Here is a 23,232-nt window from a genome sequence, read left to right on the forward strand (position 1 = left end):
TTCCTGGGGCAGAAAGACCAGGGGAGACATACATCAGCCTTGGGGTTAATGGACAGTTATCTTGGAGATGGCTGAAAAGTCAGTCCAGCCTGCAGGGACCAGGCCACCACCCACCTGATGTGGGGGCATTTCCCCCAATTCCTGCTGGGCTGCTGAACGTGGGGCACATAGGGAAGCTGAGGCTGGTGTTTTGAGTGGTGGCAGAGCTGAGCCACAGGGCTCTGCTCGACATGAGCCTGGGGGGGCGGGGCGGGGCGAGGTCTGAGGTCAGTCCTGGGCGGGATGGAGTAGGTAGGGGCTCAGGGAACCGGCAAGCAGGTGCTGCACACGCAGTCCTTGAGCGGAGCCTGGAGTAGACCCCTCAGCGTGCAGAAGGCAACAGCCTGCTCAGCTGCGTCCCACAGCCAGGTGCCTGCAGCAGCCCTGGAAGCAAGGTGAGCTCCATGGAGTGTCCGCTTGATACAGGAAAATGGCTCTAAAAACTGAACAGTGTTTGAATTTCACTCACATGAAACACAGAAGTCATCTGTGAGGCTGTCCCAGAGAGGAGGGGCCCCTCATGCCTGTTACTAGAATGTAGATAAACACAAGTACAAATCAAAGAAACTGCAGATGACTCTGTCTTTTCCCGACGAATACAGCAATCCTCAGTGGTACTGCACCACTCGTGAAAAAATGCCTTCGGGCTCCTTCCCATCCCCCAAAGCAGCAGCAAAGCCTTCATGTCGCCTCCTGGTGGCCAAGGCAGCCAAAGATTTAAAAGTCTTTGGTTCGTAGATGGCCAGGTCTGCTAGGACTTTCCTGTTGAGCTCCACCTGGCACTGGGAAAAGAACCAGAGCCTGCAGTCAGCATCACACTCGCACTTCAGGGACGCTCTGCTCTGCCCTGGCTCAGGAAGAATGCAGATGAACATTCCCTGGGGGGTGGGGGCCCAGGAGAGGACTTCCAGGCAGGATGCAGATAGATAAACGTGGACAGCGTGAGGGAGGCACCTGTGGAATCGGTGTGATCTGGGGGGAAGCTGCAGTCCAGTCCCGGTGTCAGCCCATAGAACCACAGACCTGATTCAGGGTCAGTGGCCCTCACCCTGAGTAACCCTTAAAGGCAACCTGGAAGTTCCACAAGAGAGCTAAGAACTGCAGATGACTTCAGAAAGCTAATGAACAATGCCAGGGTTAAAGGAGCAGAAAAGAAGGGAGGCAGTCTCTGAGCACTCACTTCAGCTACCAAGCCCTGGCGCAGTGGCTCATTTCTGTAATCCCAGCACTTTGGGAGGCCAAAGCAGGTGGATCACCTGAGGTCATGACTTTTGAGAACAGCCAGACCAACACAGAGAAACCCCATCTCTACTAAAAATACAAAAAATTAGCTGGGCATGGTGGCGCGTGCCTGTGATCCCAGCTACTCAGGAGGCTGAGGCAGGAGAATTGCCTGAACCCAGGAGGCGGAGGTTGCGGTGAGCCGAGATTGTGCCATTGCACTCCAGCCTGGGCAACAAGAGCGAAACTCCGTCTCAAAAAAAAAAAAAAAAAATACAAAATTAGCCAGGCACCATGGCCCACACCTATAATCCCAGCTACTCTGGAGGCTGAGGCAGGAGAATCGCTTGAACCTGGGAGGCGGAGGTGCGGTGAGCTGAGATCGCGCCACTGCACTCCAGCGTGGGCAACAAGAGGGAAACTCTGTTTCAAAAAAAAAAAATTCCGCTACCAAAGACAAAGTGGAGCAGCTGTACTCCCTGTGACCTGTGTGCCTTGTGCAAAGTCCGTCTCCTTTCTGAGCTGCAATTCCCTGAGTAAAATGGGAATATGAAACCTCCTAAGCATACCCTGAGGATCTTTGTAAAGCATCAAAGACAGCCTTCTGCAAAATGTCTACCCCTTTAATTTTTTTTTTTTTTTTTTGAGACAGAGTCTTGCTTTGTCACCCAGGCTGGAGTGCAGTGGCCCAATCTCAGCTCGCTGCAACCTCCACTTCGTGGGTTCAAGCCATTCCCCTGCCTCAGCCTCCCGAGCAGCTGGGATTATGGGTGTGTGCCAGCACACCTGGGTAATTTTGTATTGTATTTTTAGTAGAGACGGGGTTTCACCACGTTGGCCAGGCTGGTCTCAAACTCCTGACCTTAGGTGCCTCCCAAAGTGCTGGGATTATAGGCACGAGCCACTGCATCCAGACTCGTTGAAACTTTTAAATTGCCGGACGCGGTGGCTCACGCCTGTAATCCCAGCACTTTTGGAGGCCGAGGCAGGTGGATCACGAGGTCAGGAGTTCAAGACCAGACTGGCCAACATGGAGAAACCCAGTCTCTACTAAAAAATACAAAAATTAGCTGGGCATGGTGGCTCGTGCCTGTAATCCCAGCTACTTGGGAGGCTGAGGCAGAAGAATTGCTTGAACCAGGACCCAGGAGGTGGAGGCTGCAGTGAGCCCAGATCTCACCACTGCACTCCAGCCTGGGCTACAGAGCGAGACTCCATCTCAAAAAAAAAAAAAAACCTTTCAAATTAAACATTGAAGTTAAAGCCAAGTTCTTCTACCCCTGTTTTCTGAATGGGGGAAACATCAGGACTCACATCCCAGAAACACAAGCCCTGTTTCCAATTCTACTCTGCTGCCAACCAGTGATAAGCTCCCAGACCTGCCGGAAGCCCACACCGAGATGGCGCAGCTCCAGCTCCAGCTCCAGCTCCAGCGGCACCTCTCACCTGTGCTGCATGGACCACTACCGGGCTGGGTCGGGTCTGCTGGGAGCTTTGCTATTGTTTTTGTTGTTTTGAGACAGGGTCTCGCTCTTGCTGCCCAGGCTGGAATGCAGCGGCGCAATCTCCACTCACTGCTATCTCTGCCTCGAGGGTTCAAGAGATTTGCCCACCTCCGCCTCCCAAGTAGCTGGGATTACAGGTGCCCACCACCGTGCCTGTCTAATTTTTTGGATTTATTATTTTTATTTTTTTGAGACAAAGCCTCGCTCTGTCACCAGGCTGGAGTGCAGTGGCACAACCTCCGCCTCCCAGTTCAAGCGATTCTCCTGCCGCAACCTCCCAAGTAGCTGGGACTACAAGCGTGCACCACCACGCTGGCTAATTTTTTTGTATTTTAAGTAGAGACGGGGTTTCCTCATGTCGGCCAGGATGGTCTCAATCGCTTGACCTCGTGATCCGCCTGCCTCGGCCTCCCAAAGTGCTGGGATTACAGGCGTGAGCCACCACGCCAGGCCTACATTTTGTATTTTTACCAGAGATGGGGTTTCACCATGTTAGCCAGGATGGCCTCCTGCTTCACCCACCTCGGCCTTCCAAAGAAGTGCTGGGATTACAGGCGTGAGCCAACACACCTGGTGTCTTTTTTTTTTTTTTTTTGAGACGGAGTCTCACTCTGTTGCCCCGGCTGGAGTGCAGTGGCACAATCTTGGTTCACTGCAACCTCCGCCTCCCAAGTAGCTGAGATTACAGGCGCCTGCCACCACGGCCGGCTAATTTTTCTATTTTTAGTAGAGACAGCATTTGCCATGTTGGTCAGGCTGGTCTCGAACTCCTGACTTCAGGTGATTTGCCCACCTCAGCCTCCCAAAGTGCTGGGATCACAGGAGTGAGCCACCGCGCCCCACCATGGGTTTCTTTATTCTTTTTGAGACAGGGTCTTGCTCTCACCCAGGCTGGAGTCCAGCACTGCCATCATAGCTCACTGCAGTTTCAAACTCCTGGGCTCAAAGCGATCCTCCTGCCTCAGACTCCTCCTCAGTAGCTGAGACTACAGGTCTGTGCCACCACACTCAGCTAAATTTATTAATTTTTTGTAGAGGGTAGTCTCACTATGCTGCTCAGTCTGTTGCTGGCACTATTCCCAGGCACAATCCCATCACTCATCAACCTGAAAATTTTGACCTGCTCCCTTTCCAACCTGAGCTGTTCACCCCTCCTTAGGCAACCTGGTGGTCCCCTGCTCCCAAGAGGTCACCACATTGATACCAAACTTAGCAAGGACACTCCATCAGCATAGCAAACTACAGCCCAGAAGTCAGGCTTGAGGGATCCTCTGGCCTGAGCCTCCTCAGTAGCTGGGGCTACAGGAGGCACCACCACACCCAGCAGGAAGATTTCTGCAGATGTCCAGAATCTCAGCGGGGCCCATGTGCTCACCCATACCTTAATTAAATTGCCAGTGAATGCTGGATACTTCAGGCCGTGTTCCTGGGTAGCAGCTGTAATTCGATTAATCCAGAGCTGAAATAAGGAAACACGGAGATGTTGGCCAGGCGTAGTTGCTCATGCCTGTAATCCCAGCACTTTGGGAGGCCGATGGGTAGATGATGAGGTCAGGAGTTCAAGACCAGCCTGGCCAAGAAAGCGAAACCTCGTTTCTACTCAAAATAAAAAATAAAAATTAGCAGGGCACAGTGGCAGGCACCTGTAATCCCACCTACTCAGGAGACTGAGGCAGGGTGCTTGAACCCGGGGGACAGAGGTTGCAGTGAGCAAAGATCGTGCCACTGCACTCATTCCAGCCTGGTCGACAGAGTGGCTCCATCTCAAAAAACAATAATAATAAAGAAAATATGGAGATGCTTAAGAATGACTTCTGGATGCTATGTCCCAGCAAAGGCTCTAATTGAACTAAAGGTTATTTTTCTAAAAGTAAATAGCAAAGTCAGTAAGCTATGATGGCACCATCACAATCTGGCCTGAGTGAAATCAACACCATGTTTCAAAATAAAAAACAGCAAAAACCCGGCTGGGCGCTGTGGCTCACGCCTGTAATCCCAGCACTTTGGGAGGCCGAGTCTGGCAGATCATTTGAGGTCAGGAGATCAAGAGCAGCCTGGCCAACATAGCGAAACCCCATCTCTACGAAAAATACAAAAATTAGCCAGGTGTGGTGGCGGGCACCTGCAGTCCCAGCTACTCGGGAGGCTGGGATGGGAGAATCGTTTGGACCCGGGAGGCAGAGGTGGCACTGAGCCTAGATCGCGCCATTGCAGTCCAGCCTGGGCGAGAGAGTGAGACTAGTTCTCGGGGGAAGAAAGGGAAAAAAACCCGCTATGTTAGACGACAGGTTCATGAGGCTGAGGCGGGGGTGGTGAGGCGCAGGAAAGAGATGGTGGCAGGTGGACAGAGTGGAGCCAGCCCCACAGAAATGCGCGGGTCCCGGGCGGGCAGAGCTTGTCAGCAGACGTGGTCTCTTCGAGGAGCACCACGGCAGCCGGCAGCGGCCCCGGAGGGTGAGCAAGGGGCTGCCGGCAGGAAGGGAAGCCACCGGAGGGTGGACGCAGAGGGGACATGAGAGCGGCAGCGACTAGGGCGGTGGCTGGCGACGCAGCGAGAGCGGCCCGGGTGACGGGCTGGAGCAGGGGGCGGGAGAACCGATGTCCCACAGTGTGCGGGGTGACAGAATTCGCCGGTTTCGAAGCGAGGGATGAAAGGAAGAAGCGAAGGAGCCGAGGGTGGCCGAGCGGCTGCACCCGCGCTGGGTCTCGGGCGGGCGAGGGTTCCGGGTCCAGCTTACGGTCCTCATGATCCTCTTCTTCAGGAATCGGGCTTTGGTGCATTTCACAAAGGCTCGAGTCACGGCTCTGACCGCCAACCTGTAGCAGCGATTTTTCCTCCCCCGGAAGTGCTGGGTCAGAAAACGGGAAACCAGGGTTGTCAGCGGGGCCCACGCCCGGCGCCCCTCGGCCCGCGGGACACCCCCCCCAGGCGCCCAATGCCCGGGCAGGGCGGGCGGGCGGCACTAACCTTGGCGTGCTTCAGCACCTCCTGGATCCGCCAGTAGCGGTCGGTCACGCGATTCCGCAGCCAGAGCTGCGCCGTGAGGAAGACCATGGTGCCCGCGGACCCGCGTCCCGAAACCTCAACAACGCACGCGCCGCCCCGCCGCCATTTTGCCCCGCGCGGAAACAGCGGCCACGAGTGCTTCCGGGTCAGCGCTGACGAGGACTTCCGGGGCGAAGGTCGCCTCCCTCCAGCTCCGAGTGCCGGGCGGCGCCCCTGACCCGGCGGTGGTCGCGTGTGCGGTGGGGCCGATGTCCGGCCGCGGCGGGGCCTGAAAGGCGAACCGGGCCGCAGCGCCCGGGGCCGATGAATAAACAGCCGGAGCGCGGCACGTCCGCCGCTGTGGCTCCGTGGGCGCCGTGTGGGCAGCGGACCCGGGCCGAGGGCGCGGGGCCCGGGAGCGCGAGTGCGGCGCGGGCGGGGAGGGCCGGGCCGCCCTCTGGGGCCACGGGGATGTCGCCCGGTCGCTCCGGCTGGGGTGCCGCGGCCCGACCTCGCTCGCCGCCGCCGCCGCCTCCCTGGTAGCTGGGACCTCAGGCCCGCGCCGCCACCGGCTAATTTATTGTGTTTTTTTGTAGGGCGGGGGGTCTCCCGGCGTTGCCCAGGCTGCCCTCTGACCCCAGGCCTCAGTGCTGGGATTACGGCCGCAGCCACGGCGTCCGCCCTGGGGATTCTAAGCTTCGAAATGGTAAATGGGGCCGCTGTGCTGCCAATGCCTGTAATCCCAGCAGCTCGGGAGGCCGAGGCGGGAGGATCGCCTGAGCCCTGGAGGTGGAGGCTGCAATTGCACCACTGCACAACAGCCTGAGTAACAGAGCCCGAATCTGTCAAGAAAGTAAATTTTATGTGTAATTTTATATTTCTGTATTATTTACTACAATAAATAAAAATGATGGGAGGTGTGCAATTTCTTTGTAGCTTTTAATTATACTTGGATATGATTTTTAAATTATAGAAAAGTTTCAAGACTAATATGTGGGGATCGCTCCAGCGTAGAGACCCCTAAGTGTCTCCGCCATAATGGAGTTTGAGCCCAGACACATTTCTCCCCTTCTGGACGCAGTCGAGCTAAGGGAAAGAAGGAAGTGCAAGAAGTTTGATTTTGCGAAGTTTATTTCTGGTTCACTGATCTAACAGTTTGGCTGGGTGAAGGCTGTGTGATTTCACTGCACATGCTATTTCTTGAAGTTTCTGCTCTGGGCTTGTTTTATGACTCCGTTACCAGGTACTCACTGAAACTTGTGACTATTCATATGACATTTGAAATTGTTACCTCTAAGATTTATACCTTGGTTTGACCATTGTAAAATTGATCTTGTTTCTGTGTTTCTGATTATCGGATAAGTAGAAAAGGTCACCTGTTTGTTTTATGACTTCTTGATCAATCTTTATGACAGTTGATTGTATGCTTCTCCTTTTACTAGTTTTAACTTGAACCCCAGGCTTGTAATGTTGTGATTCTCTCTTCTCCTTTGTTGTAGTTACCTCACTAAGTAACCTGACGTCAGCCACTGCAGGCTAAAGGGTATATAATGAGACCCTGTGCACAAAATAAATCGCTGACTTGGGCAATCCTCGTCAGCCCTCCAGATCCCCAAAACTTTCCTGTCGTTCTTTTCTTCTGCGCACTCTCTCTTCCAGGTATTGGGACCCTCTTGCTGGTCAAGAGACCCCCGGCAGACGTGCCGATCTCACGGACCACAACACTAATACAAGGAAAACTCCCTAGAGCTGTTGCCAAAATGAGCCAGTATCTTCATTGCTCCATTTGTTTAATACTCTCGCTCGCCTTCTTTTTTTTTTTTAAATAGAGACAAGGTTTCATCATGTTGGTCAGGATGGTCTCGATCTCTTGACCTCGTGATCCGTCCGCCTCGGCCTCCCAAAGTGCTGGGATTACAGGCGCCAGCCACCGCGCCCGGCCCTGTTTAATGCTCTCAAACCAAATTCACCTACTGTCTACATTTTGCTCCATCTTTGAATCATTTCCTCTATAAATGTAAACATACTGGATGTTTTTTTTTGTTTGTTTTGTTTTGTTTTGTTTCCGTTTGAGAAGTTGGAGATACCTAAAAACTTTGCTGTTTATTTCCTAAAAACAAGGACATTCTCTTAGGAACCACACGGTACAATGATCAAAGTCAGGGCCTAGCCCACAGTCCAGATTTAACTCAAATGTCCTTTATAGCTTTTTTTATTTTTTTGAGACGGAGTCTTGCTCTGCCACCCAGGCTGGAGTGCAGTGACGCAATCTCGGTTCACTGCAACCTCCGCCTCCCGGGTTCAAGCGATTCTCCTGCCTCAGCCTCCCAAGTAGCTGGGATTACGGGCATGTGCCAGCACACCTGGCTAATTCTTGTCTTTTTAGTAGAGACAGGGTTTCATCGTGTTGGTCAGGCTGGTCTCAGACTCCTGACCTTGTGATCTGTCCTCCTTGGCCTCCCAAAGTGCTGGAATCGCAGGTACGAGCCACCACACCTGGCTGTTGGTAGCTTTTTTTCCCTCACTATTAAGGATTCAGTCCAGGATGACGCACTGCATTCGTTTTTGCGTCTACTTTTTTTTTTTGAGTACTGTTGCCCAGGCTGGAGTGCAGTGGGGAGATCTCGCCTCACTGCAGCCTCTGCCTCCTGGTTTCAGGCGATTCTCCTGCCCCAGCCTCCTGAGTAGCTGAGATTACCAGGTGTTCACCACCACGCCCGGCTAATTTTTCTTTTTTTTTTTTTTGAGGCGGAGTTTCGCTCTTGTTGCTCAGGCTGGAGTGCAGTGGCGCGATCTTGATCTCGGCTCACTGCAACTTCCGCCCCCCAGGTTCAAGCGCTTCTTCTGCCTCCCCCGGAAGTGCTGGGTCAGAAAACTGAACCTCCCGAGTAGCTGAGATCACAGGCACCCGCCACCACGTCCAGCTAATATGTTTGTATTTTTATTAGGGACGGGGTTTCACCATATTGGCCAGGCTGGTCTCCAACTCCTGACCTTGTGACCTGCCCACCTCCACCTCCCGAAGTGTTGGGGTTACAGGCATGAGCCACTGCGCCCAGTTCGGCCTCTTAAACAGCTTTGGCTGTTTTTTGTTTGTTTGTTTGTTTTTTGTTTTTTTAAAACAGCTGCGACCCATCCCACCGCCTCCGAAGCCAGGTTATCACCACCTCTCGCCAGCAGAGGCTCCTAACTGCTGTCTTTGCTTCCAATTCACTGTGCAGCTGCAAGTGTGATCTTTTAAAAACGTAAATGGGATCGTGTCCCTCTGTGCTGAAAATCCTTGTGGCTTCCCACTTGTACTCAGAGTAAAATGGAAACTTCTCATCCTGACCTCCAGCCCGGCAGGATCCAGCCCCTGCCTGCCTCTCCAGCCTCACCTTGTCCCACCTTCGCCCTGTGCATTCTGTTCCTGCCACTCAGATCTCGCTTCAGTTCCTCAAACACGGCATGCTCTTCCCCAACTCTGTACCTAACTTTTCCTCATTGAGTCTTCAAATTAAATGTACTTGCTCAGAGAGGCTTCCCCTACTCACCCAGCCTACATTAGGTCTCTCCTGTTACTCTCTCTCAGCCTCCAGAGCCTCTGGTAGACTAGGAAGCTACGCGGGCAGAGGCTGGCCATGGCAGGGAGGCTAAAAAAAAAAAAAAAAAAAATGCTGCAGCGCGCGGCGGGAAGGGGAGGGCGCACCGCCAGCCTCAGGCTAGGCCGCGAGGGCCACGGACCCGAGCCAGGAAGGACCTTGGGCAGCCGACCCTGAGCCGCCGTCCCGCCGCCACGGAGCAGGACGACCCGGCCCACGCGGTGTGGGCGCTGCTGCTCCGGCTGCAGGTGCCGCCGTCGTTGTCAGCGAGCGGCAGGTGGAGCACGTGTTGTCGCTGCTGCGAGGGCCGCCCTGGAAAAATGGTGGATCTGGGCTCTGGCGACGGCGGATCCTGCTGGCGGCCCACGGGTGGGCCACAAGCTGAACCCGTGGCTGGCGCTGCTGGCGCGGCTGCAGTCCTGGAGGGCCAGCTATGCGGCAGCGTCTGCTATGGCCGCGAGGATCTCCGGAAGGTGAGCCTGAGGGACCGCCCAATGTTCCTGGCCCCTAGCGAGCTCCCGCTGCTGGAGGACAAGCTTCGGGCAGAGCTGCCAGCCGGCCCGCTTGGTGCCTGGGCGCTTCCCACTCCCCATCTGGCAGCCTGTGGCCACGGTTGCTGAGGGCCTGGACCGGGTCTGGCCTATGATGTTGCTGGGGCATGGGCAGGCTGGGGAGGCCGCCTCCTCTCCAACGCCCAGGCACCAGGCTGCCCCCGGACCTCGTTCTGCCTCCGTCCCGGGAGTCCCTGTTTCTCAGGCCGGCTGAGTGTCCAGACGCAATAAAGACTGTGGGTTCTAAAAAAAAAAAAAAAAATGCTAAGTTCGGTGGTTCATGCGTGTAATCCCAGCACCCCAGCACTCTGGGAGGCTGAGGTGGGCGGATCACAAGGTCAGGAGATTAAGACCATCCTGGCTAACACAGTGATACCTCATCTTCACTAAAAATACAAAAAATCAGCTGGGCGTGATAGTGTGCGCCTGTAATCCCAGCTACTCCGGAGGCTGAGGCGGGAGAATCACTGGAACCAGGGAGGCAGAAGTTGCAGTGAGCTGAGATCAGATGCCGCTGTTCCAGCCTGGGCGACAGAGCAAGACTCCATCTCAAAAAAGAAGAAGCGGGGGGGAGAGGAGGGAGAGGAGGAGGGGGAGGAGGGGGAGGAGGACGACGACCATCCTTTTTTTTTTTTTTAAATAGAGTCTCACTGTCACCCAGGCTGGAGTGCAGTGGTGAGATCTTGGGTCACTGCAACCTCTGCCTCTGGGTTTGAGTGATCTTCCCACCTCAGCCTCCCGAGTAGCTGGACCACACGTGCATGCCTGACCAATTTTTGTATTTTTGATAGAGAAGTGGTTTTACCATGTTGCCCAGGCTGGTCTCAAAACTCCTGAGCTCAAGCGCTCTTCCCACCTTGGCCTCCCGAAGTGCTGGGATTACAGGCGCAACTGGCCTACCTGCAGGGTTTCTAGATCATGGAGATGACTGAATGGAGGGAGACTTGGAGAAGCTGATGTGGATTTTTACTACGTGCATTTCCTGAGCAGCGGGGACACCCACACCACGCAGGGCCACATGAGAAGGCCCTGTGTTCAGTCAGGCGGCAGAGAGAGCGGAAAGCTAAGACCAGAGCCTTGACTAGGGATTCTGTGGGAAGGGGCGGAAGGGCGGGGTGAGCAGCTCGGAATGAGCCAGCTTGAAAACTGCCATCTGGCCTTTGTGCTTGGGGGCTGCCGTGGTCACCTGTTCCTGGCCCTGGGCGGCTCAGGGCAGGGGGAGTGTTGGCTTGTGTTCAGGAGTTAGATGAGGACATGGTTCAGAGTATGGCTCTGGATAGAAGCGGGCAGGGGAACAGCCATGGCCAGGAGTTTGGCCGTGTAATTCATGGTTGCCAAGGCGACATATCCACAATCTGAGAAAACACAGTTGGAACACCCCGGCCTTCAGAGAGCAGCCACGGTCCGCAGACAGAGAGAAGGCCATCAGATTTTGGTCACATCTGTTGCCACCACTCATTCTTTGCTGGAGTGTGCAGAAGGCTGGCGCTGCAGGGTCAATGGTCCTCCTGGGAGCTAGGGGCCATCTCAGGTCCAGCCAAGGCCTGTGACTGCAGCTCAAGCCACGTCCCCCGCTTTCTCCCACCCCCTCCTCCAGGCAGGCAGCCTCAGCCAGAGAGCCTGGAAATGGCTGGGGCCGTGGGGCCCAAGGCCTGCTGTCCAGCTCAGCCCGTGGGCTCTACACCCTCACACTCCTTCTTCCCGCCTCGAAGTTCAGGCAGCACCTGGGGCAGGCCCCCCTCAGGCATCTGGGCCACCTCGGCCCACTGCGTCCTCAGGGTGGGGCCGGCCCCTCGGCTCAGCAGAAGCACCACGGTGGGGCCGTGCCCTCGCTCCGCAGCCAGGTGCAGGGGGGTCTTTCGGAGCCATCCGGCAGCATCCACCTGGGCGCCCCTGTCCAGGAGGCAGCTGGCGACCTCCATGTGGCCTTCCCGAGAGGCATGGTGCAGGGGTGTGAGGCCCAGGGTGTCCCGTGCATCCACCTCAGCCCCCCGGGTGACCAGCAGCTGGACGGCGGGTAGGTGTCCCCGGGAGGCAGCTCTGTGTAATGCGGAGCGGCCATGCCTGTCCCTGATGCCTGGGTCTGCCCCGTGGCCCAGCAGCACCTCAATGTCCTGGAACAGGAGAGGAGGGCAAGGGCTGGCATCAGCCTGGCAGGTGAGGGGCAGAGCCACTGAGCCTCTTCTGTCCCCCTAATGGCCTGACGCTCCTGGCACCACTTCCTCATGTGGTAAGTGACACCGAACCCAGGGCCGGTCTGCATCGGCTCTGCTGGGAAGTCCCCTTTTCCCCCAAGGGTCCTTAGAACAAATTCAAGTCTCTGCAGCCACCACCCTGCCCGCTGCCTGTGGGCGAGGGGCTCAGGCTCAGGCCAGGAGCTGGCGGGGAGTCTGTCGCTGCCACCAGCATAAAGACGGGGGGCCGGGCCTGGAGTCCCGCCCTGGTCTCCTCGGGATGGGGCCACACCCGAGGGGCACAGCCGGGCGCCCAGACCCTTCGAGCCCGGACACTGTCCCCAGCCCGGCCTGCTGCGCCCCCTCCCATCACTGCCGCGGGACGGCGGGACGTACCTGCCGACGGCCCAGGGCGGCCGCCAGACCCAGTGCCGTGGCCCCTGCGCCGTCCCGGGCGTCCACCCGCGCCCCGCGTGCCAGGAGGAAGCGCAGCGCCGCCCCTCGCCCCGCCGAGGCCGCCACGAGCAGGGCGCCGTCCAGGCCCGCGCCGCCGGCCGCCAGCAGCTCCAGGACCGCCAGCCGCCCGCCCGCGGCCGCCCAGTGCGCCGCCGTCCAGCCGCGCGCGTCCTCCGCCTCCGCCGCCGCCGCGGGCCCCGGAGCCTCCAGCAGACGCGCGGCCAGCAGCGTGCGGCCCAGGGCGGCGGCCCAGTGCAGCGGCGTGAGGCCCGTTCCGGAGCGCGCGGACGCCGAGGCCCCGCGCCGCAGCAGCAGCTCCGCCACCTGCGAGTGCCCGTGCCAGGCGGCCTCGTGCAGCGCCGTGCGCCCCGCCCGGTCCACAGCGCCCACTGGGGCCCCGCGCCGCAGCAGGAGGCGCACCAGGGGCGCGTGGCCCCGCAGCACGGCCAGGTGGAGGGGGGTCCGGCCTGCGTGGTCCCTGAGGGGGCAAGGGCGTCGGCGCCGGGGTGGACCACCGACCAGACCCCCGTCCTGTCCCACCCGTCCTGCCCCATCCAGCGCTGGGAACACGGTCATGCTGCACCCAGAATAGGGACCCGTGCCACCCACCTGGTGCTGGAACCCCCTCCTACCCCATCCAGAGAAGGGACCCCTGCCACCCACCCGGTGCTGGGATCCCCGTCCTACCCCATCCAGAGAAGGGACCCCTGCCACCCACCTGGTGCTGGAACCCCCTCCTACCCCATCCAGAGAAGGGACCCCTGCCACCAACCCAGTGCTGGGATCCCCGTCCTACCCCATCCAGAGAAGGGACCCCTGCCACCCACCCAGTGCTGGGATCCCCGTCCTACCCCATTCAGAGAAGGGCCCCCTCTGCACACTCAGTGCTGGAATTCCATCCTACTTCACCCAGAGAAGGGACCCCCCCTACCCCCCAGCGCAGGCGCACCTCTCCTCCACACTGGCCCCTTGCTGCAGCAGCTGCATCACCAGGCCTGCAGGGCCCCGCCACACGGCCTGGAACAGGTGACCCCAGCCCTGGAAGACACTAGACCCCTCTGTCCTGGTTCCCAGGGACTCTTCGGAGTCCAGCTCCATCCACTGCCATTCCTCCTCCTCCTCCTCCTCCTCTCTAAGCTCGGGCCTCTGGCAGTCCATCTGGGGGAGCAGGGATCTGCATTCAGCCTGGAGGCCTCTGACCTGCCCCAGCCCAGTGTCCCAGGCCAGCCTGGAGCCACCCATTCCCATCACCACTTAGCCTTCAGACAGGCTTGGCTCCCTTACCCAAGGGGGCTGGCCCAGGAGCTCTCTGCTCTGACTGAGGGTCCTCTAGGCAGGTTCTGGCCCAGGCTCAACCTGGTGACCCTCTTCACAAAATCCCTCCTGCAGGCTTTGGGGTGGAGCGTCTGCTGCTGAAAAGCTGAAAGTCGGCAGCTTCAGCCTTGTAGGGGGTGGGAGAACACAGCTGGTCCCCGGACAGGCTGAGGCCACCTGATGCTGTTTACCCAGCCACTTAGGAAGGCCCTGCCTCTGCCTTCGGACCAGCCCCTGCCAAGCATGCTTCCTCCCCTGCTAGCTGCCAGGGCCCCAGGTCGGCCGCCCTCCTGGGGAACAAAGGCCAGGGCGGTTGGGGAGGACAAGCAGGAACACGTCTGTGGGTGAGAGCTGCTCAGATCCCACCACCCCCAGGAAGCACAACTTTGGATGTGCCACGACGTGCCCCTGGAAAGCACCCCCACAGACCTTTCCGGGGGGCCCAACCTTGGGCTGCCTCCCTCACCCTCACTCCTGTCCCTGCTGGCTAAGCCCACCCAGAGGTGGGTGCCAGCCCCTCCTCCCAATTCCGGGCTGGGGAGGAGGGCAGGGTAAGGTTCTAGCCTCCCTTTCTGCAAATGCTACACAGGACAAAAGATTCACCAAGGATGCCAGGCAGGTGTCCCGGGGAAGAGGGTGGTGCTGGCGTGGTAGGGACAAAAACCCCTTGGGGGCTGACTGGGGCAAGTCTGGAGCCAGGGAAGGGACAAATGTCTGGGCGGGGCGGAGCGGCCCAGGAGGGAGTGTGGTGAGAATCGCATTTAGAGTGTGTCTACATCTAGAAAAGTCTCTCTGCCAGAGCAAGGCCTGGGTCAGCGGGATTCTGGGGCCTGGGGCAGGGTGGGTGGGGCTGGTCCTGAGGGCATCTTCCCATCTCCAAGTACCTGGGGCCAGGCAGGAGAAGGCAGCATGCCCTGTGGGGCGGCTGCAGCGGCCCGGCTCTCCGGCAACTGCACAGGACACGGGAGGGGCTGCCCATTCCCACCCCAGCCCCCTTCAGCCTCCCAGGTCTTCAAGGACAGGGTCTCCTGAGGGCCTTGGCCTGACCTCTCCCACTCCCTAGAAGGCCACCTCTCCAAGGGCCCAAAGGGTCTCCAGGCAAGGGAGCAGGGGTCCCATCCCACCACCCCAGCCACACAGCCCCTGCCCTGAAAACCTCATCGGGTTACTCATCCGTCACCTTCCCAGAGCTGACCACCGATGGACCTGAAGCAACGCGCGCCTCTGACCTGTTTTAGTTTGTTCTTGCATCTATCACTACGGGAAGGTATCCATGTGTTTATTTTATTTAAATGTCTGCCTTCCTTTTCTAGAAAGAGCTCCGTGAGGCTCCCAAGCACGCTGGGCAGGCGCCGGTCCGAAGGCAGAGGCAGGGCTTTCCTAAGTGGCTGGGTAAACAGCGTCACGTGGCCTCAGCCTGGCACAGGCACCAGGAAAGAAGTGAGGAGCTCTGGGGGCCGGTGGAAAGTCTCATACTCGTCAGGGCCAGGGAGGCCACAGAAACCGCGTCACGCCAGCTTCCCGGAGGTACAGAGGCCCCGCAGGCTCCTCCCAACACTCCCGTCTCCCCTGGGTCCCACTGCAGCAGGAGCAGCCACAGCTGCCTCTGTGATGCTTGTAGGACCCGCACACAGTGGGGCACGGAGGGCCGAGGCCGCAGCCGCTTTCCCGTGGAATCTAAAGAACCTAAGTGATTCTGCAGAGGCCTTCGAACCAGAGCAACTCCATCTTGAACAGGCGCTGGGTAAAATGAGGCTGAGACCTGCTGGGTTGCATTCCCAGGAGGTCAGGCGTTCTTAGTCACAAGATGAGATCAACACAAGATACAGGCCACAAAGACCCCGCTAGGATGCTGCAAACAAGCCGGCCCTAACCCGCCAAAACCGCCTGCCCCTTTCCCGGAAAACTCAGGAAGGAGCCACACCATGCTGGGCACAGGACCAAGAAGCAACAAGGAGTGGACTCGGGGGGCAGCCGGCCGCTGACCCACTCTGGGGCGGCTCCTCTCCCACTCCCCGGCCGCTGACCCACTCTGGGGCGGCTCCTCTCCCACTCCCCGGCCGCTGCCCCGCTCTGGGGCGGCCCCTTCTCTATTCCTTTATTTATTTATTTTTATAGAGACGGGGTTTCACCATGTTGACCAGGATGGTCTCGATCCCTTGACCTCGTGATCCACCTGCCTCGGCCTCCCAAAGTGCTGGGATTACAGGCGTGAGCCACCGCGCCCGGCCTCCTTTATTTCCCTATTAAACTTGCTTTCTTTGCTCACTGAACTTGCCCGGATTCTGTCTTGTGTGGGGTCCAAGAACCCTCTCTTGGGGTCTGGATCTGGACCCCTTTCTGGTAGCAGTCCCTGGGACTCAGTAGCAGTTCAGCAGTGTTTGTTGAATGAAGAAGCGAGGGACCTGGGCGAGGAGACTTAGAAAGCAAGGCTTTGCAACTTTTTAAAACTTTTATTTGTATTTTTGAGATGGAGTCTTGCTCTGTCGCCCAGGCTAAAATGCAATGGTGCGACCTCAGCTCACTGCAATCTCTGCCTCCCGGGTTCAAGCAATTCTCCCGTCTCGGCCTCCCAAGTAGCTGGGACTACAGGTATATGCTACCACGCTTGGCTAATTTTTTTAATTTTTATTTTTTAAGTAGAGATGAGGTTTCACCTTATTGGTCAAACTGGTCTCGAACTATTGATCTCAGGTGATCCACCCTCTTTGGCCTCCCAGAGTGTTGGGATTACAGGTGTGAGCCACCCTGCCTGGCTACAACCTTTTTTTTTCAACCCCAAATCACTATCCGAATGAACAAACAGCACTAAAGACCCTGGCGTGTGGGCACCAGTGGGAACAGTGAGGCTGTGCCGTGGGCAACAGGGCCTGGCCTGCTCTGCAGGGAGGCCTCAGCTGCCCTGCCGGACGTCACACACCACGTGGTGACACCGTCTGACCTGTTCACGTGTCTGAAGGAAGCAGGCGAGCTGGAGAGGCCTGGAAAGTGTTGGAAGGGATGGAGCCCACTAGGAGAAGTCGTCACAGGGAACAGCTCAGCTCACAGACACCCTACTCCTAAGTGTCAATTCATGGTGAAAATGGAGTTTGGGCCGGGTGCGGTGGCTCAGGCCGCCTGGAATCCCAGCACTTTGGGAGGCTGAGGCAGGCAGATCATCTGACGTCAGGAGCTCAAGACCAGCCTGGCTGACATCGTGAAAACCCGTTTCTACTAAAAATACAAAAAATTAGCCAGGCGAGGTGGTGCATACCGGTAGTCCCAACTACTTGGGAGGCTGAGGCAGGAGAATTGCTTGAACCTGGGAGGCAGAGGTTGCAGTGAGCTAAGATCGCGCCATTGCACTCCAGCCTAGGCAACAGAGTGAAACTCTGTCTTAAAAAAAGAAAGAAAGAAAAGAAAAGGGGCCGGGCGTGGTGGCTCACGCCTGTAATCCAAGCTCTTTGGAGGCCAAGGCGGGCGGATCACCTGAGGTTGGGAGTTCAAGACCAGCCTGACCAACATGGTGAAACCCCGTCTTTAAAAAATAAGTAAATAAATAAAATAAAATAAAAAAAGAAAAAGAAAAGAAAAGGGAATTGGAACTATTGATGCTGTGCAATAGAGCTGATGTCTGTCAGTGGGAGATGAACAGACGTCAGGGACTGCGCCGGGCATGGGGGCTAACGCCCGTCATCCCAGCACCATCGGACGCCCAGGTACGCGGATCGCCTGGAGCTCCAGACCAGCTTGGGCAACATGACGAGATCCCATCTCTACAAAAAAATACCAAAATTAGCCAGGCTGTGGTGGCAGGTGCCAGTAGTTCTAGCTATTCAGGAGGCTGAGGTGGGAGGATTGATTGAGCCCAGGAGGTCGAGGCTGCAGTGAGCAGTGCCTGAACCACTGTACTGCAGCTTGGGTGACAGAGTGAGATTGTCTCAAACAAATGTCAGAATTGGGAGTCACGTTCGGGGAGACTGGTTGGGGTTTTGGGTGTCTGGGAACACTTTTGTCCCTGACTGGAAATGATGGGACACACGTTCTCCTCCTGGAAAATCTGCCTTTCGTCTGCTCGGGATGGCTGGGTTCAGATGCGAGGGTGCCTGAGGTGCCCCGCTGCCTATCCGGTGCCTGCGGCTCACAAGCATCCTGGGGGCAACGCAGTGGAGGACGGGCGAGGTGCTCGGATGAGGGGAGCAGTGGGGCCGGGGCTGGGAAGTGGGGTGGGTGGGGGCCCAGCGTCCAGGTGGCAGCTACTGCCAGGGCAGCTGTCAGAGTCAAGGCCTTTGAAATGAAGTCTTTGTGTTGGGGAGCTGCAGAGGGGGAGGGCAGGACGAGGAGGGAGGAGGCCCCGGCGGGGAGGGCCCCACAAGGACTGCCCAGAGCACCAGGAGCCATCAGGGGCAGGAGACTGGAGACTGGACGGCTGGAGTTGCAGTTGCCTGGCAGAGGGGAAACAGGTGGGGGTGTGCCTCTGGGACAGACATCAGGTGGGACCTCCCTAGCTAGGGTGCACGGTCTGGCTGAGGACGGGCTGCAGCCAGGGGTGGGGTTAAAGGTCTTGTAGGGTGGCCTTGGGGAGCTTCGCTCAGTGCCTGGGCACCGACGGCTCCCCACAGGCCTGCAGCAGCAGGAGCATGAGTGAGCAGGGAAGGGAGACAGAGATGGAGGAGGACGAGGGAGGCGGGGCTTCGGACACAGCGCCCATGCTGCCCCGGAGACCTCCCGACCACCAGGCCTCAGCCCTGACATGCCCAGGGTGGCTGGGCCTGGCTGCCCGAGGCCTCGGGCCCCTGCTGCTGCCAGGCCGGCTGCTGCACCTGCTGCTGCCCGCCACAGCCTTCCTGCTGGTGCTCCTGCCCGCGGCGGCCGTCGTCTACCTGGGATTCCTGTGCCACTCGAGGGTGAGCCTGCACCACCCCAGGGTGGGGGACTTGCTGGGGTCCTGGGCATCCCTGGGGCTGAAGGCCACTGTGCCCCTTCTAGCATGGGCATCCCTGGGGCTGAAGGCCACTGTGCCTCTTCCAGCATCACCCCTTGTCCTCGGAGACACGTGTGCCCCTCCCTGGCAGCCCCTTCTCCCAAGCACCCCCACCAGCCACAGCCAGAGAAGGGCTTTTGTTTTTCAGCCAAGGGACAGCTCTGTCCCCTCCCCGAGGTCTCCCAGCCTTGTACCAGGGGCCACCAGGGCCTGGACAGCTGGGTGGGGGTGGGGAGAGGAGGGGGTTCCAGGAAGAGAAGATGAAAATGTTGTCAAACTTCACTAACCCATAGCCCCCAGCCCCTCCCCAAACACACAACCCCTCCCAGACCTTCCTGCCAGTGCTGGGCTTCACCTGCAGAGTGGGCTGTGGCCTGGTGTGGGGCAGGGACTTAGGCAGATGGCCCCAGGCCCCTTTCTGCTGTCATGGGGGCTGGCGCCAGCTGGTGCCCGCAAAACTCAGGAGAGCAGAAGCGGGCATGAAGGGCCAGTGGACGCTGTCTCTGATCCGCCCCTCAAGGGACCCTGCTCGGCCTTTACCCTCTCTGGGTCCCAGATCTCCCATCCACCCGTCAGCACTGCCTGGTCCAACCTCTCCTCGCCCTGTCCCTCCATCGCCCTGGCCCAAATCCTTCATCCCCTCCATCTCCCCCTCCTCTCCCCGCCCTGCTCAGCCCCCCCCCGGCCCCTCTATCGCCCACTCCGCACTCTCCCGCCCTGCACCCCACCATCTCCCTTTGCCCGGCCACTTCATCCTTTACCCACTCGGCTACCTCTCCCCTCCCCTCCCCTCCCTCCCGTCCATCATCGCCCCGCCCCTCCTAGCCACGCCCCGCCCCTCCTAGCCACGCCCTGCCCCCTCACCCGCACCGCCCCTCATAGCCCCGCCCCCTCCCTAATCTACACCTCCCTGCCCCGCCCCTCATAGGCCCGTCCCGCCCCCTCATAGCCCCGCCCCTCCTCCCTCCCTGAACTGCCCCGCCCCTCCTCGCCCCGTCCTGCCCCCTTCCCCTCCCTCCACCGCCCCGCCCCTCATAGCCCCTCCTCCCACCCTCGCCCCGCCCCCTCCTCCCTCCTTCCACCGCCCCGCCACGCCCCCTCCTAGCCACGCCCCCTCTTCCCTTCCTGTACCGCCCCGCCCCTCCTAGCCACGCCCCTTCTCCCTCTCTCCACCGCCCCGCCTCACCCCGCCCCGTCCCCCTCTGGCCGCCCGCCCGGCCCCCAGGTCCACCCGGCTCCCGGCCCCCGGTGCCGCGCGCTGTTCTCGGACCACGGCTCCGCGGCGCTCATCGTGTTCGGGCTCCTCTCGCTGCCGCCGCTGCTGGTGCTCGCCTCGGCCGTCCGCGCCCGCCTGGCCCGGCGCCTCCGCCCGCTGCTGTCTCCGCCCGCTTCCACCCCCGGACCCCGCCGCTCCCCGGGGCGCCCCGACGGGGAGGGGCAACTCTGCGCCTGGGTTTGACCCGGGGCCGCTTCGAAACCCCGGGAGGCCTCCGGTCGCGTGGCCCGGCCCGGGAGACTGAGGGTCGCGGCCGCTCCTGCCCCCCGGCGGGGCCCGAAGAACCCCGGCTGCGACCCCGTCTCTACTAAAAATACAAAAATTAGTCAGGCTTGGTGGCTTAATCCCAGATACTAGGGAGGCTGAGGCAGGAGAATCGCTTGAACCCAGGAGGCAGAGGTTGCAGTGAGCTGAGATCGCACCACTGCACTCCAGCCTGGGCCACAAGAGCAAGACTCCATCTTAAAAAAAAAAAAAAAACTGCCCGGGTGTGGTGGCTCACGCCTGTAATCCAAGCACTTTGGAGGCCAAGGTGGGCGGATCACCCTGAGGTCGGGAGTTCAAGACCAGCCTGACCAACATGGTGAAACCCCGTCTTTAAAAAAAAAATTAGCTGATCATAGTGGTGCACGCCTGTAATCCCAGCTACTCAGGAGGCACAAGAATTGTTTGAACCCGGGAGGCAGAGGTTGCAGTGAGTGAGCTGAGACGGTACCACTGCACTCCAGCCTGGATGACTGAACAAGACTGTCTCAAAACAAAACAAAAAAAAGGTTAAGGGATCTAAAAGTTACAGCTGATAGTTTCAGATCGTCTGGTCATTTTTCAGTCTGTCGGTACCTGCTTACTCTTTGAATTTCAGTGTCGGCTTCTTAGACGTTCCACATGTGGTTATTTTATAGTCTATGTCACAGAATCCCAGTTTCCTTGTCTTTGGGGCTATAAATCTGTGATTGGTTGTTTCTACTGATTCTTATCAGTACCGTGGTGTTTCTCCGAACCTTTGGTAACGTTCAATCGTCAGCCGTTATCTGTGACAATTCTGAGGTCCAACGTGGGGACGCTTCCCTCCAGAGACTATTCCTCGTTTACAGGCGAGACCACCCTGCGCCCCCTCGGTGACCCTTGAGTCCCCTGGTTTAGCAGCCTCTATGCAGAGAAGCACACTCGTTCCCTGGCCACAGGCTGGCTCTCTGTCCCTGTGTGTGTCTAGGGAGTTCTCTGCTTTCCCGACCAGTTCCCTTCATCATCCGGGCCTCCACACTACTCTGTTTACCTAGAGACAGGGTCTTGCTCTGCCGCCCAGGCTGAGTGTGGTGGTGAGCTCATAGCTCCCTGCAGCCTCGACCTCCTGGGCTCAGCCTCCTGAGCGATCCTCCTGCCTCAGCCTCCCAGGTAGCTGTGGCTAGAGCGTATCACCACACCCAGCTACTTTAACATTTTTTTTTTTTTTTTTTTTCTTTTTGAGACCGAGTTTTGCTCTTGTTACCCAGGCTGGAGTGCAATGGCGCGATCTCGGCTCACCGCAACCTCTGCCTCCTGGGTTCAGGCAATTCTCCTGCCTCAGCCTCCTGAGTAGCTGGGATTACAGGCACGCGCCACCATGCCCAGCTAATTTTTTGTATTTTTAGTAGAGACGGGGTTTCACCATGTTGACCAGGATGGTCTCGATCTCTTGACCTCGTGATCCACCCGCCTCGGCCTCCCAAAGTGCTGGGATTAGAGGCGTGAGCCACCGCGCCCGGCCATCATTTTTTGTAGAGACGGGGTCTCATCGTGTTGCCCAGGCTGGTCTCGAACTCCTGGGTGCCAGCAGACCTCTCGCCTCAGCCTTCTGAAGTGTCAGGATTACAGGCGTGAGCCACCCGTCCGGGCCTTATTTATTTTTGCTGTTTAATTTTGGGGGAGCCTTGGAGATATTGACTTTCTTGGAAGCCCAGCAGTCTATTAAAAATGTGTGCTCATAGTACTTTATCCAGAAGTTAGGTGTAGCTGGAAGGCCTTTTAAGGGATCTAGTACCTCATCTTGCCAGCAGGGTTCAGCCTGTGACCAGCAAGGTCTGTGCTCCATCTGGGGCCAGGGTCGAGGCTCATTTAGTGGCCTTCAGCAGAGCCTGGTGTGTGGCTGGGTCTGGTCCAGCAGAAGCCCCGGGGTTTTCCAGCCTCCATCTGAGTCCAGCTTTGATGCCTTTCCTGGTCAGACAGGAGCCGGGCCAGTGGCCAAGCGGCCAGGATGGCTTCCCCTGGGCTGGGCCGCCACCACCTTCCTTCCCCTCCTGCCACCAGGGGTTGCAGATGAGAGCTCTCCGGGGAAGCTCCTGGCAGAGGATCCGCCTGGCCTCAGAGCAGTGAAAACAACAGCTGGGCCCGGTGGGGGTGGGGAGGCTGAACGAGGGCCGGCTCCCTCGGCCGCTGGGCAGGGGCTTCTGTCCTTCACAGCTGCCTCGGGCGCCTCTTTCCAAAGGTGTATCCGGCTTCCCAGGCCCACTCTGAGGCCCCGCACCACCAGGGAGGTTGAGGGCACAGAGCAGCAATGCCTGGCCTCAGCCCCAGCCGCACAACCCGCTCACAAAGGAGCACCTTCGAGGGCCTGTGGGTGGTTCAGAGGGGTGTAGGAACGTGCCCTGGAGAGCAGAGGCCTGGCTGCCGCAGAGAAGCGGGGAAGGGGTGATGCAGGAAGGCCAGAGCCCGAGTGCCTGCCAGGCCAGGGGCCCCACCCCCAGGAAAGCAGCAGGCCCGGCCCTGGCAGCTGGCGGGAGGCCGCTGGTTCTTCCTGGCACTGTCCTTGCCTGGCCTCTTTGGTGGGTCCTAAGCGGCTACCTTATTGGTCATCATCTGGGAAGCCAGGAGGGGGCAAGAAATGAGGGGATGTGGGGCCCTCTGCCAAGGCTCCCCTCCTCAAGGCCCAAGGTATACAGACGGCCTTCGCCCAGCCCTTCCAGCCCTGTCTGGGCAGGACCCCACCTAGACCTCACAAATCTCTCCCAACTTTTGCCCAGCATGGTGCCCATGATGGAAACCACCCCCCACCCTGCTTCAGGGCCCTGGGTCCCCAGGCCCGCCCCCACCCTGAGGGTGCCTCTCTACCTCTTCCCCCAGAGCCCCTTCCCCCACCTGAGGGCCGGGAGCGGCCTCCCTCTCCCTGTGTTTCTACTGCAGCCCTCCA

General features: G+C 58.6%; 3 protein-coding genes and 1 pseudogene across 5 annotated transcripts; 2 read left to right on the forward strand and 2 right to left on the reverse strand.

Moving 5' to 3' along the window:
* Positions 1-476: 476 nt before the first annotated feature.
* On the reverse strand, positions 477-5,895 carry MRPL20 (mitochondrial ribosomal protein L20). Of its 3 annotated transcripts, XM_021667479.2 has the most exons (4): positions 5,734-5,895; positions 5,504-5,614; positions 4,147-4,224; positions 477-821 (listed from the first exon to the last, which is right to left on the reverse strand). In XM_021667479.2, the coding sequence occupies exons 1-4, from the start codon at positions 5,818-5,820 to the stop codon at positions 648-650; spliced, it is 450 nt and encodes a 149-aa protein (XP_021523154.2). In that variant the 5' UTR covers positions 5,821-5,895; the 3' UTR covers positions 477-647. The 3 variants fall into 3 exon arrangements, with proteins under 3 accessions (XP_021523154.2, XP_064227997.1, XP_021523153.2); XM_064371927.1 differs by lacking the exon at positions 4,147-4,224 and having other exon boundaries at positions 5,734-5,880; XM_021667478.2 differs by lacking the exon at positions 477-821 and having other exon boundaries at positions 2,260-4,224; positions 5,734-5,880.
* On the forward strand, positions 5,819-10,097 carry LOC105727759 (adenine nucleotide translocase lysine N-methyltransferase-like; annotated as a pseudogene).
* Positions 10,098-11,547: 1,450 nt separating this feature from the next.
* ANKRD65 (ankyrin repeat domain 65) lies at positions 11,548-15,074 on the reverse strand. The gene is made up of 5 exons (XM_064371984.1): positions 15,008-15,074; positions 13,798-13,954; positions 13,463-13,671; positions 12,454-12,991; positions 11,548-11,997 (listed from the first exon to the last, which is right to left on the reverse strand). Exons 3-5 carry the CDS (start codon positions 13,669-13,671, stop codon positions 11,548-11,550), a joined length of 1,197 nt encoding a protein of 398 aa, XP_064228054.1. The 5' UTR covers positions 13,798-13,954; positions 15,008-15,074.
* A 3,110-nt stretch (positions 15,075-18,184) lies between these two features.
* On the forward strand, positions 18,185-20,249 carry TMEM88B (transmembrane protein 88B). Its single transcript, XM_064371946.1, has 2 exons — positions 18,185-18,713; positions 20,016-20,249. Exons 1-2 carry the CDS (start codon positions 18,447-18,449, stop codon positions 20,247-20,249), a joined length of 501 nt encoding a protein of 166 aa, XP_064228016.1. The 5' UTR covers positions 18,185-18,446.
* Positions 20,250-23,232: the final 2,983 nt, after the last annotated feature.

Source organism: Aotus nancymaae, unplaced genomic scaffold (assembly GCF_030222135.1).
Source record: "Aotus nancymaae isolate 86718 unplaced genomic scaffold, 86718_ANA_hifiasm-v0.15.2.pri h1tg000250l, whole genome shotgun sequence".
Taxonomy (NCBI): Eukaryota; Metazoa; Chordata; class Mammalia; order Primates; family Aotidae; genus Aotus; species Aotus nancymaae.